Source organism: Stegostoma tigrinum, chromosome 10 (genome assembly GCF_030684315.1).
Source record: "Stegostoma tigrinum isolate sSteTig4 chromosome 10, sSteTig4.hap1, whole genome shotgun sequence".
In the NCBI taxonomy this organism is placed as follows: domain Eukaryota; kingdom Metazoa; phylum Chordata; class Chondrichthyes; order Orectolobiformes; family Stegostomatidae; genus Stegostoma; species Stegostoma tigrinum.
The window spans coordinates 75573613-75588224 of record NC_081363.1 but is presented as its reverse complement, the minus strand read 5'-3'; the positions used below and the strand labels follow the sequence as shown (position 1 = coordinate 75588224).

At 39.4% G+C, this 14612-nt stretch overlaps 1 protein-coding gene across 12 annotated transcripts in view; it reads right to left on the bottom strand.

Moving 5' to 3' along the window:
* Positions 1-14612, bottom strand: part of sipa1l1 (signal-induced proliferation-associated 1 like 1) — a 323672-nt gene that overhangs the window by 123010 nt on the left and 186050 nt on the right. For all 12 annotated transcript variants that reach the window (XM_048537173.2, XM_048537174.2, XM_048537175.2 and 9 more), the window contains one exon: positions 10911-12693. In XM_048537173.2, the coding sequence (XP_048393130.1) occupies positions 10911-12432 (1522 nt within the window). In that variant the 5' untranslated portion in view covers positions 12433-12693. The remainder of the gene's footprint in view (positions 1-10910; positions 12694-14612) is intronic.

Here is a 14612-nt window from a genome sequence, read left to right as displayed (position 1 = left end):
TGGCAGTATGTGACAAGAACATCAGAGTTAACATTTCGGGTCCTGTCACCCTTCTTCAGGGTAATAAAACGTGAGGCTGGATGAACACAGCAGGCCCAGCAGCATCTCAGGAGCACAAAAGCTGACGTTTCAGGCCTAGATCCTTCATCAGAGAGGGGGATGGGGTGAGGGTTCTCGAATAAATAGGGAGAGAGGGGGAGGTGGACCGAAGATGGAGAGAAAAGAATATAGGTGGAGAGGAGAATATAGGTGGGGAGGTAGGGAGGGGATAGGTCAGTCCAGGGAAGACCTTTCTCCCACCCCCTCTCTCCCTATTTATTCCAGAACCCTCACCCCATCCCCCTCTCTGAAGAAGGGTCTAGGCCCGAAACGTCAGCTTTTGTGCTCCTGAGATGCTGCTGGGCCTGCTGTGTTCATCCAGCCTCACATTTAATTATCTTGGATTCTCCAGCATCTGCCATTCCGATTATCACCCTTCTTCAGGGCTTTGTTTTTGTTCATGGAAAACAACAAAGCAGTCCCTAAATTAAAAAAAGACTTCACACACACCATTTAGAAACTGCAGATATTGTACAATCTGATTAAATTATGAGATGGGGAGGATATAGATATGATTTCGGTTTGAAACTATTTGATATGTTGAGATTTTTTAACAAAATAAAGAGTTGCGCTGATTGTTTCCTGTACCTATTCCTTCTCTAGCTCCAAAGATACACTTTGAGATCATTAAATTTCAAGATAAATTTCCAAAAGCAAGCATATAGTCTCAGAATTAGCAAGATTCCAGAGGATGTTCTCAAAGTTTTTGCATGTACAAGTCATTTTAAATAAATCTGCACTGTTGCAAAGGTTTATGTGCCCAGCTGTAGGTTTGTGAAGTTGATTGAGAGGGAGAGGAGAGGAAATTTACAGAGCAGTTTAAAATAAGGTGGTTTGATACGTTCATTGCACTAAAGCAAAATTACGGTGATGAAGAAAATCTGAAATATAAACTGAAAAATGCTGAAAATACTTGAAATACTCAAAAGCAGAGTGGCACCGTGAGTGTGTGCTGGGCACATAACCCAGAGGTTGATGGATTGACAACCATCCTCTGCTATTCGTTACAGAGGCAGTCAGCTTGCAGCTTGGGTTAGAGCATGGTGCTAATAACGCCAAGGTCATGGGTTCGATCCCCATACTGACCAAGTGTATATACCATCAGATCCTTGCCGCTAGTTGCACGCTTTGAGTCCTGATTGGAGGCTTGTGGTACAGACTCTGCTTTGGGTGGCATGGTGGCTCAGTGGTTAGCACTGCTGCCTCACAGCACATGGGACCCAGGTTTGATTCCAGCCTCGGGTAACTCTGTGTGGAGTTTGCACATCATCCCCGTGTTTGTGTGGGTTTCTTCCGGGGTGCTCTGGTTTCCTCCCACAGTCCAAAGATATGCAGGATAGGTGAATTGGCAATGCTAGATTGCCCATAGTGTTCAGGGATGTGTAGATTAGGTGGGTTATGCAGGATGCGTCTGGGTGGGATGCTCTGAGGGTCGGTGGACTTGTTGGATTTAAGGGCCTGTTTCCACACTGTAGAGGTTCTCTGGTAGAACAGTTAAAAAAAAAAATCGGTGATTCTGATTCCCTATCTGGAAGATGCTTACATTTACTGTTCAGTTCTGAAAAGCCAGACTCCTGCAAGGGATTTTCAAGCAGTGGATAATATTACAGATGGATGCTTCTGCGCTAAAGAACAAACTTCTAGTTCCTAATGGGGTAGGCAGGCCCTGAAGTTTTTGTTTTGCATTTATCAGACTTTATTTAAATAAATGAAAGCAGATTGATGAGAAAAATACTTCAGTGTTTACTAAATAATCCTCTCAAAGACAAGGCACTGAATAAGAATCTTAGAATAAAACAAAGTGCAATAAATCAAGAAAATGAATGGTTTTAAGTAGTGTCATTTGCTTCTTAGGCTCCACTCTAAAGCGTGCATTGAGTTAGTGATATATTTAGGATAAAAATATAATATCTAATTAACTATTGCACATTGTCATATGACTCAATAGCAAAATAGAAAAGTCCAGGATGTCTCCACACATCAGAAGAAAGTTTGGGAACAAAGTGTACATCTGGATGAACACAGCAGGCCAAGCAGCATCACATGAGTGTAAGGCTGGTTTATACTTTATGTTCCAGCAGACTAAAGTTCAATGAAACATCTCCAGGTTTGTTGAATGTGCCAATGGGTAAATTTATTGCTTTATGGAAATATCACACAATGTCAATGCAGCAGCATTTAAATTCAATCCTTGGATTGTACACAGGTGAATTCCTATTCTCAATTTCTATCTATGCACCCTTAATTAAAAAAAGATATTATTGCAAAGGACCTAATCTGGCACGGCTGTGATGCCCTCCTCCACTCATCTATGTACTGCTTTGCAGGTTCTTTGCTTGTATTTTATTCATTAACATATAATGTAGTACCTTATCAAATACCATTTGAAAATCCAAATCCACAATATTGATTGCTTCCACTTTATCCAGCCTGCTTGTTACATCCTCAAAGAGCTCAAACAAAACTGTCAATTTCTCTTTGACAAAACCATATTGGCTATGTCTGATGTGAACACAATACAATGTTTTGCTACGCCTGCCTTAACAGCATTTCTCAGGAATTGGAGAGAACTGGCCTTTAGTTTCTGCTTTCAGTCTCCCAAGTTCTACAATTACCAACAAACACACGTTGTTACTGCTCAAGGCCTTCAGCATTCAGACTTCATCAACTTTAGCTCCCTAGTTTGCATCACTACTTTTTGTAAAAAGCAAGACAGCTCATCTTCCCTTACTGCAGAAAACTCCCTCATATACCAAATTATTGAATGTAATTCTTGATCACATCATACTCAAGATTCCAGCTCTGCACAAACACATGACTTTTCTTTTCAATTCTGCTGTTTGTTAAATCCAAGTTTTTGTTAATCTCAATGTAGTTTTCTAACTCTGGCACACATTACTAGTTTCATGTCAAAATAACTGTCACCCAAATTGTCCAAAGAAAAATTATAAAATGAAGGTCCATTGACAGTAAAACTTGAAAGTTAGAGATTTCAGGGTGATTATAGAGTCAGAAGTTACTTGAGGTGTTTAAGATACTTGCCAGCATGTATGTTCCTGTGTAAGCACCTCCTGTGTTTTTCAAAGTTGTGTCTTATTGCTGCAAGTTTTATGCATTTCAATATGTAAACAAAGAATAAGGCTAAGTACATCTTGACATTAGCTCACAGGATAATTTCAACTGATAACAGTTAGATTGCAACAGAAAATTTACAATTTGCTGTCCAGTTCAGCTAAATGGGTAAATGTATGAATAAATGCAGATCTGAATGAGGCAGGCTGGCAACAAAGAAGAATTTTTTAAAAGATCTCTCTTGATTGCACATCCATAACCAAGCACTTGAGGTGGAATAAGGATGGGACTTGTATTTGGAGAGTTCACTCAGGGTGACCCGAAAAGGATCCCTTGTATTTTTTCAAAGATTTAAGAGATTTTACTAGTATTCTGGCCAATATTTATCCCTTTATCAACACTATTAGCACATTATCTGGACGTACCTCATTGCTTCGTACAAGTTAGCTGTCATTTCCTGACATAACAACAGTTCAAAAAGTGCTTCTTTGGCTATAAAACACGTTGGTTTGTCTTGAGATATAGAACAGTGCTCCAAAAAGTACAAGTTTTATTTCCTTAACAAAAGAACCACCTGAATATTATTTATTTGGAGTACATGTAACATTAATTATAACAAATGTCATGATTGCGTAATATCATATTTGCATTCCATTTTTCATATTCCTAATTTCAAGCACGATTGGAATCAGAGTCCCTACAGTGTGGAAACAGGCCCTTCCACCCAACAAGTCCACACTGACTCTCACAGCATCCCACACAGACCCATCCCCCACCCAACCTATACATCCCTCAACACTACAGGCAATTTAGCACAGCAAATCATGGTCTGCACATCTTTGGACTGCGGGAGGAAACCGTAGTACCTAGAGGAAACCCACGCAGACACGGGGAGAACATGCAAACTCCACACAGACAGTTTGCCGAGGGTGGGATCGTCTGCAAGATCCTAGAAAGAGTCACTAGGATCTACTCAAGACACAGAACTGGGCAGATGGGCCAGCTAATGGCTTTATTTAATTCTCAACCGAGCTCAATTCTATGTGTGAGGTTTCAAACTAACATTACAGGAGAAAGAATGAAATGCCTTAACAAAATATAGATATACTGTTGTAACAGTACACCTCTCATTGTAGGAAAAATTAATTACAGAAACATAAACGAGGCTTTTGACATCATTTCTGACAAGGAAGGTATTTTTGCAAAATATTTAGGTTATTAAATGTTTCAAATCATTCAAATGCAAATTACCGGTGTAACTGGAACAAAATTGTACAAAATGTCAAAATAGTTATCAAAAATGCACAGAAGTTGGGTTGTAGAGGAGTTTGAATTAGCTGATATGTTAATATACAGCTCTGATATTTTTTCCCCCTCTATGGGCATAGATTGTTCTCCCAGCAATCACCATAGATAGAAACGGCGACCTTAAGTTTCAGTTCCAAGAGAACTTAATAAAATCAATGAAGTACCACCAGTACAAGACACAATTTTTTGAAACCTTGACCGAGTTAATTATGTTGTTGAATAAATCAGTCTCACAACTGAGATAATTTCCACACTGAGGTTATACTGCATTGAAATCCTAGAACATAAGACATGCCATTAACAAAGCCATTTAGGGCTTCTGTTTGAAATATGAGCTATGAAATCACAAAATCAAGATCAGAAGAGAAATGCCGTTTGCCCCACCATAAACACTTGTCTAGAAAATCTCCTAGTCACCCCACCAAAATTCCAACCAACTCTTAAATTACTCTAATTTCCATTTCATTACTCAAACTCAAGTCAACCTGAAGAGTTGATTAGTTTGTGAATGAAACCTTTGGTATCAACGCTCCACTTTTTTTTCCATCAGTTCAAACAAATTCCTTATTATCTCACTGCCACAGCTCATCTTTAAATAGTATGCTGCAGGTTTCTGATCGGCAGGATATTTGAACCCTATAAATGCATTAAAGGGAGAGTTTTTATACAATTTTTAACATAGATTTCCCTTCAAAAATGAATACCCTTCAAGGAACAATGCTAGGAGCTGAATCCATTAAAGACATAAAGGAAAATGAGCAAAGGTGAAAAAAAAAATCGAAAACATGCGGAAAATCTAAATGCATAGCTCTTTCAGAGAGCTTACATAGGTGCAAAGACCAAAATGAGCTTCATCTCAGTCAAGGCTATCCTAACTTGGCTCTATGCTGTGGCCTGAAGCCCATACTTATTCCACATCACTTTGCTTTTGTCACTGTGATTAAAATATAAACTTTTTTTTGGAATTTGCATTTTATTTTTCAAAAAAAAAAGAGGCAGATGGGCTTTGGTTAGTCCAGTGAAGGGATTCTCTTTTTGAAAGGGGCAGAAAGTCAATGAACGGTGACGCAAATACATTTTTTTAATAAGGCTTAAAACATCCCTTTGTTAACACATTAAACATGAAAACTGTTGAATTTATTTCAGATACAATAAATTGACTATGGCAGTTAGGTTAATTTTGACTTCAGAACAGAAGGTTCAAGATCTCCATTCATAACAACCTAAAGTTCAATTCAGAAGGTAAAACAGTTTGTTTTGGAACATCAAGTCAGCTCAGGAAAACCAGTCACCATAGCTGGTGTTTTAGTGTGGAATTTCCAAGCTGGGATAAATTGTCATGTAGTCTTCAAGTTGTTAGAACTGAGAGATTTAGAAGGAGCTGTGATAAATTCATGCCAGTAGACCCAAAGGAATCATAAAAAAATCTCAGCTTAAAAAGGAAAAGGAACTGAAAAGCATCAGCTAAGCAAAGATTTGAAGAGTTGAGAAATGTTGTGTTTTACTTGTTTAGTTCTTTTTCTGAGATAGTGCATATTGTGCTGTTAAAGAACTTCTGCAATTTCACGTGAATGTTTCAGCGGCTAAACATTATGGTAACTGATTACCCACAATCTAACTGGTCAAATAATGCCATCAACTGGGATCATAACAGAGAAAGGATAACAGCTGCCAGAAATAAAGTAAGAGAAGGGAAATGGACAGGGGGAGGGAGGCAGGTAAGAGTGTGAGGAAGGGTGAGCAAGACCATGACTGCGAGATAACAAGCAACAGTGAGAGAGATGTGAGCAAGGGGTTGTGTAGTAGGAAAGAGGGGGTAACTGGGTGGGTGAGAGGTTGAGGGTGGGCAAGCTAGAGGGAGTGGTTGAGCAGACAAGAGGGAAGTGGTGTGTGAATGAGGAGGAAGGGCTAGGCAGGCGAGTGGAAAGGGATGGTGGGAATGAGGGAATGTCAGGAGAGAAAGGGGAAGAAATAGAAAAAGGACACTGCAAAAGAAAAAAGGTAATGTCACCGCAAAAGAAAAAAGGTAATGTCACCAAAATGTAAAGATGGTGAGAAAAGAAAAGTAAAAATGTTAAGGGAAAAGCGACATTAAAAAAGTCTATATCCAAAAGTCAGTTAGTCTTCCAGTCATGTCTTCAGCCATTGTTATCGACCCTGCCTCATGCCCCCTATATTTTGCTGACAGTGCATACCATCAGTACAATGAACTGCACCCTACTGCCAGCTGTAGTAATCAAAGCCAATCTTTTTCCAGAGATAATGTGAACTGCAGATGCTGGAGAATGTAAGATAACAAGGTGTGGGGCTGGATGAACACAGCAGGCCAAGCAGCATCTCAGGAGCACAAAAGCTGACGTTTCGGGCCTCGACCCTTCATCAGAGCTACGTCAGCTTTTGTGCTCCTGAGATGCTGCTTAGCCTGCTGTGTCCATCCAGCTTCACACTTTGTTATCCAATCTTTTTCCGGTAGGCTTTCAAGGTTTTCTTAAACTTTTCCACAAGTAACCATGTGAACTTTGACCAGCCGTGAACCCGAAGTACAGAACACACTTTGGAAGGAGTATGTTCAGTATTCTGATGCAGTGGCTGCCCAGTGGTGTTGCCAGGCAAGGATGGTCAATTCTATGCACAGAATGGCTATTTCCTGGATGATCGTCTGCTCACGCAACAGTCCATCAGCTGAATATTGCATCTTCTATAGGCAATACTCTTGGTATATCTGGAGCTTTCTTAGGAGTTGGCAGTACATCACCCATGTTTTGCTGCCATACAAGAGAGTCAGGTGCATAACTGCTTTATACACTGCAACTTAAATCTTGTGTCCATCTGTCGATGAAGACTCATCTAAGCCTTCTTCCAAAGGAGCAGCTTGTGAAGGCTTGAATCAAGTGCAAGTCTATAGTTGCTGATAGGGGTATCTAGCAGATTCTGTAATCTTAAGAGTCATAGATTCTCTACGATAGAGGCCCAGCAAGTTTGCACCTTCAAACAGCATCCCATCCAGACCCATCCTATCCCCCAAAACTCCTTATTTTACCATGGCTAATCCATCTAGCTTACATATCCCTATACACTACAGGGCAATTTAACATTGCCAATCCACACAACCTGAACATTTTTGGATTGTGAGAAGAAACAGAAACACATGCAGACATGGGCAGAATGTGCAAACTCCACACAGACAGTCACCCAAGGCTGGAATCGAACCTGAGTCCCTAGCACTGAGAGACAGCAGAATTACCCACTGTGTCACTTGCTCATCTTTTGAGATCTTAGAAGCGATTAACTGTCCCAGGGACCAACCCAAAACATTGAAGCGAGGGAGATTTGGTGGGAGTCTGGTTTTGACTTTTGTCTTATTGGCATTCAAATGCCTAATCTAAAACTTCACAGGCTTCTTCAAACAGTTCAAAGGACATCTAGTAACCTCCTTGCCAAGTTCTCTTTAAACTCCAGTTTATCCAAAAATGCAGTTGCTGACATTCTGTCCCCTTCTCTGTCACAAACACCTTGTTCCCCAAAGTATTAAAATTTAATACCTTGGATACTTCTAAATTGAAGTATCACACTCGGTCAGTAGGCCTATATTCAGACTTTAATCACCCAGTGTCCATTTCTAGACTTTATGATCTTATCCACTCCCTCACTTCATTTCAATCTGGAACATTCAGTTGCACACATTTTATTCACTGGCAGGTCTTTCCGAAAATTGTTTTGTCTTTTAATACTCTTTGGCCAATATTCCTTCTTTCACTCCTTTAGATTAGCTTTTCTGCCTATTTCTACTGACAAAACATCGTGTGACCATATAAATGCAAATTTTTAAATTTAATCAGAAATTATGTATCAGGGAATGACTAGGTTTAAAATAGCCACTTCCATGTGCTCAGTACACATGGTCACAGAGAACAACATTTTGTGGAAAGGCACCTGCTAAACTAGGGCTATAACCAGTTTTATGGAAAGGGACAATTTCCTCTCTAATGGACAGACATGCTTATGGCCTGGAATGGACTATTATTAATTAATGTTATCAATATCCTCAGCACCCCAAATCTGCACACAGAGTTTTGCATTCATGCTAAGCCATAACAGTTTGGCAGCCAAAACCTGGACATCAATGAGGAACATGGTCAATTATCAGCAGCCCTTCACTACTATCTGTAACCTCATGAATTGCCGTAACCCTCTCTCTAAGTGTTATAATACTGCATGTATGCAAAACAGCAGAAACAGCATGTTATTAAAAGAGCTAAATGATCCCAAGGCCAACAGATCAGATGAAAACTTTACATTCTTGCTACATTCAGCCATGATTAGTGGCAGAAAATTATACAAATAATAGGATGAAAATTCACATCATCAACAATGGCAGAGATCAGCATATGAATACAAGACAAGTTGATGCATTGGTAATCAAAATCAACAATCAGTATTGAACGGATTATTCATTGTGGCCCCTTCCAGAGGTTCACAAGACAAATTATGAGCTGATTTGATTTCTTCCACATAACATCAAACTATTGTTGTGTTTGGATACCACAAAAGATTGAGAGCTGTCTGTGGTGCCGAGAACTTTAGAACTAACTTCACCACTAACCTAAAAGTGTTTGTTAGTGATATATTAACATCGATCCAAAAAAAAAGCCTAGATATGATGCACTTACAAAAAAGGGAAATTCAATTTGGCAACAGCACTCCATCAGTCCACATTGATATTCAAAGTGCCAGGGAAGGAGTCATTGACAATACCAGCAAATGGCATTCACTGATCAATAACTTACCCACCAATTTTCAGTCTGAATTCTGTCAGAATCACTTTGCTCCAAACTTCATTATAGCATTGGTCTAAACAGAATTCATCCAAACAAACAGCCAAATTTCAAAGGTGAAGTGAAAAAGTGAGCGCATTTGACATCAAAACAACATTCTAATGAGTTGAGAGTCAAGTAACCCTTCAGCTGAATGGAAGAAGCATAGAAGAAAAACAGCGTAGATATTGGAGGCCAACACAGCCAGAGTTTCTTCAGAATAGTATCCTCAATCCAACCATCTTTATTTGTGATTTTCCCTCCATCACAAAGTCAGAAGTGGGGTGCTTTCGCTGGAGAGTGGTGCTCATTGCCAGTTTCTCAAGGGCAGTTATGGGGCTGGGCAATAAATGATGGCCTTGCCAGAGACACCCACACCCTATGACTGAGAAAAAATTGCAGAAGCTGTTTTTGGGCTAGCTGGAAAAACTCTAACATTAAATGGATTGGTAGACAGGATGGATAGACAGAAGAGGAAGGATGAAACACTCCAGATTATTTTAAAACAGATTAAAATGGAACATTCTAAAGAAGTGACAAGATGCTACATACTCTCTGAAGAAGGGTCTAGGCCCGAAACGTCAGCTTTTGTCCTCCTGAGATGCTGCTTGGCCTGCTGTGTTCATCCAGCTCCACACTTTGTTATCTTGGATTCTACAGCATCTGCAGTTCCCATTATCACTTATACAAGATGCTACATAAATGTCTTTCATTTTTTTAAAAAATGTACACAAAAACAAAATGGTAACTAGATAAAGTAACATTGAAGTTTCAACTATAGAAATCACACACCTCAGCTAATGACATTGAACAACTGAATGCTACTCTAAGCTTCCATGGAAAATCTTTCAGTCTAAGCAACAGATATTCAATACCACTAATTCCTATTCTCTTATTCTCAACCAAAAAACATTACTATGTTGTTAGAAGGTAATTTTATCCCAGCTTTCATCAAGAAGCTAAAACAAAGGCAGAACATCCAAAAGGCTTTCTGAAGAAGGGTCCTGACCCAAAATATCAGCTTTCCTGCTCCTCTGATGCTGCCTGGCCTGCTATGTTCCTCCAGCTCCACACTGTGTTATCATTGTTATTTATGCCAGTATTGGGTGTTAAATTAAATTCACTTTCAAACATTTAGGAAATTAACTTCAATTACAATTCTGAAGTGCATAACGTCATTTCTTAATGTTTCATTAAGAACCATTTACCAAGTGAAATGCTTGTAAACATAGAATGAGTTTGTGACATAGTTGGCCATTGAGTAATCCAGCAAAGCATGGAACTATTGCTACTGACTACCATCCTACCTCATTGTCTTCCACATTGTAATTGCATTAAATGTGATTGCTGATAAATAATCAATTTTAGCACAGAGAAGTAATGTATTTGATTTTAAAAATATGCTAACCTAAAAGCAGTTCCATGCTTTGCTCAAATCTCCCATTAAGAATTCCTCTTTTCGCGGCTACTTATTTTTAGATAAAATCTGATGCCAATATTTGCAGACCAGAAACTCAATGTATCACTTTGTGAAAACCATTTCATCATTAGCGAGGCACCTCTGACCAATCACTTCCTACACTAGAGATATTGACAGAAACTAAATTAAAGCTTTACCTTTTTGATGGAAGTATTTTCGGTAATAGTAAGCTCCAAGGTCCACATGCTCCACAATGTACCTCTTCACCTTTTCACAATGTACTGCCAAGTTTTCTTTTGATATCTCCAGAACAGCAACTCCTGCATTTGTGCAGTGAGAGCTCAGGGAAAATTCAGATGTATTTTCAAATCCACTCAGTGACCCAGAATTTGACCGGGATAGACTTATCTTGCGTTCTCCTTCTCCACCAATCTCATTCCTGAAGTATGAGCAGCTCAGTACAAGTTCATTGCTTTTCTCATCCCCATAGTCTACATTGAGATTCTCTTTTGAATTCAGGTCCTCTGTACTACCTGAGGGAGAGCTGAAGCTGACTGAATGCGCCATTGGACCAGTAGCCAGTGAGGCAGCAGCCGCCGCAGATGCACCTGTTGTGGTGTTCCTCCTTTTAATGACATTGTGCCTGGTCGTCACGGCTTCATTCAAGTCAAAGAGAACACTCTGCACATCATAATGAGCAAAGCACTTTTGGCAAGTCCAGCCCTTCACACTGTCTTCTGATTTGCTGTCCTCAAAGTCTGCTGATTTGCCTAGTTCACTTTCACCTTTGGCATTGCGCAATTTGCGAAAAATAGAAGAATCCCCCGTCTCAGACTTTGACCGTCTCTTAAGTGGTTTCTCCCTTTCTTTATGCAGTGGCCTGGGACTCCCTCTGTGTGAAAAGAAACCATCCACAAAGTCAGATTTGGTGCTTTCAACATTTGAACCATAGGCTTTATTGGCCTCTGCCTTCAGTAACTCACTGAGTTGCTCTGGTGCTGGGCTTCGCTGATCTGACTGTTCATTTCTATAACCCTTTAACAAATCAAAAAAACTGTCCCCTGACATTCCATGTTTGTCAATGGAGGAAGTGCTGCCATATTCACGGTGAAGGGCAGTTCCCATTTTGTGACTCAATGCTCCATATTCCTCGGCTCCATCGACATCCAGCTCGCTAATGGTAATGTCACTATTACTGCGCTGCCTTATTCTGCGAAGGCCCTTTGCAGGAGATTGAAGGTAACCATCTGGTGTAAGAAACCTAGAATCCAAATTCTCCATCTCTTGTGCTTTGGGTTGTAGATAGTCACTGTGTACCCTCCTTGATGCCAAGGATTCCAGAGAATTTTGATTACTTTGGCTCAGCCGGCTGTTTGGGCTACCAGAGTGGATAGACATGATAGTGCCATCTGGGCTTCCTGCAGACTCTTGGTCACTTGTTCTACTAGACTCTTTAGCCATGTCTTTTCTGGGAGGCCAGTCAGCAATCCTCGCTCGAACACCCATTTTAGGCACACCTGGCATTGCACCAACATGATGAGCACTTTCACTTCGTGGTGGTGGCCCCGTTACACCAGATGAACCAAATGTGCCATTTGACGTTCGGAAACGTCGTGCGTAGAAGTCATCTGAGCGTGCACCAATAGTTAGTTCAGGCCCAAGAACTGAAGTGGAACCAATACCCACCTTCTCAGTCTGGGATCGTTTTAAACTGGTCATGCTCCACACTGGTTTCTCCCAACAGCTTCTATTAAATGTGCAACCATCTCCTTTGGAAGTAAGAATCTCCTTGAGAGAACCACCAGGGAACTCAATTTGAAGGATTATGCTGTCTACAAATATCTGTTACTCAGCAGCATCTTTTCACATATGTTCATCTTGGCATTGTTTTTAATTGGGGCTGCTTGTCAAATGATCCACAGAACATCACAAAATGGATTTTAGATGATACAATTACAATTGCCAAGGCTTGAATGAAACCTGAAAAAAGATTAAAAAAATAGTTATTTTGTTTTTACTTAATGTTTTGAAGAATTTAATCAATAAGCAAAATACTACAGATACTAGAAATCGGAAGCAATACAATTTTTTAGAAATAGGACGTCTCTCAGCAAGGGCAGAGGGAAATGGAGCTACTGTTTTGGATCAATGACTGGAACTTGATCATACTATGTTAATTACACAAGTTGCCATTTAAGTAACCATTTTAATAATCATAAAATATCACAACAATATTCCCGGATAAAAACGGAAGTAATTTTGCTTTATAGCAGATGAACAGCATTAGAATTGAAGACTGAAGTAAACTCAGTGAAACCAAGGACAACTGCAATGAGGAATGAGGGGGAAAAAAACTGAATAAAATTTAACACAATCCAGGTGGGGTCTTTACAAATGAAAACTGTAGAAGATAACATCTCTTCATTCTACAGCAAGTTACATGTAGCATGTATACTGAGAGGAAAATGCAAACAATACTGGTCCCTTCTGACATTAAAGATCAACAACATGCCATAGAATTGCCACATTTCCATTTATATACCTTAGTTTATAATTACCCCAAAGCTTAATATTTTAGGATCAACCTTTTGACTATTTATAACATACCCCAAGTAATACCCACAATAAATGATGAGCAATTACTGACTTAGAAATATTTTAATACAATAATTCTACAAGTTCTCTCTTTCTAACCTACTGAGGGAGGTTCACAGTAGGATTATGAATCCCTGCATATCAACAATCAAAATTCAATCCAACCCATCTCAATGTTAGACATCCCACCTGCTGAAAAATGCATGCATATATCACTGATTAGAGACTGAGAACAGTGATAAATTGCATGTTTCAATCCATAACCCAAAGGCAAGATACCAACTAAGATACCACAATCCTAGTTCAGATCATTCCATTCAGAAGGAATCAAACCTTGTAAATTCCTTGCATGATTTCGAACACAATACCTTTGCGCTAAAACCATTTGAGGAACTGAAAATAGCATGACTTAAATGAAATGATGTATGCAGGAGAGCTATTCTATGATTGTCAGCACATAAAATGTATGTGAAACAGAAAGCAGGAAACTAAGAAATTACAGTGTTGTTACAAGCAAAAGTATTTTGATGGACAAGATGAAATTTGTAGGGTATTTCTACTGCACACAAGCCATATGCAAAGGACATTTCCTTTCAACACTGGTCAACATAAGTCCAAAGAAGGAATTTGAGGAGTGTGACATGACAGCCAAGTCCTAGCAGTACTGGACAGTTTTTGGTAGTGGTGGAAGCAATGTGAAATGGTTAAATAAAGGCATAAAATATTGATTTGAACAAAATTCTTCTTCCTGTTGTGTACTGGTGCCAATATTTAAAATTAACTACTGACAAGTGATGACTAATCTTTTGTACAGGTAATCAAATTAAGAAATGATCATTTGTTAGGACTGGGAGCAATAATTCCAAACAGATCCAGTTGAAATATTGTTGCTGATAACAAATTGCACACTGCCTCATTCCTTAATGAATACTGATTAACGGCCTATCCTTACACTAAAGAACATCATTTTAATTTCCAGTCAGGCTTTAGTCAGATTAAACAAACTAAAGGCAGATCAGCTGATAACCCTGTTGTTATGGTTTCTGATAAAAAATAAAGTAGTTTTGATTCTTTGAAATTCTATTCATGCCAAGCCACAGGTGAACAGCCTAACATCGGTAGTGGGGAACATTCTTGAATTAATTGTCAAGGGCTTTAAAGTGGAGAATTTAGAAAGCAGTGGCAAGATCATACAGAGTCAGCACGGATTTTTGAAATCATGCTTGACAAATCTGTTGGAATTCTATGAAGATGTAGCTAGTAGAGCTGACAAGGGGGAGCCAGTCAATACGGTATATTTGGAC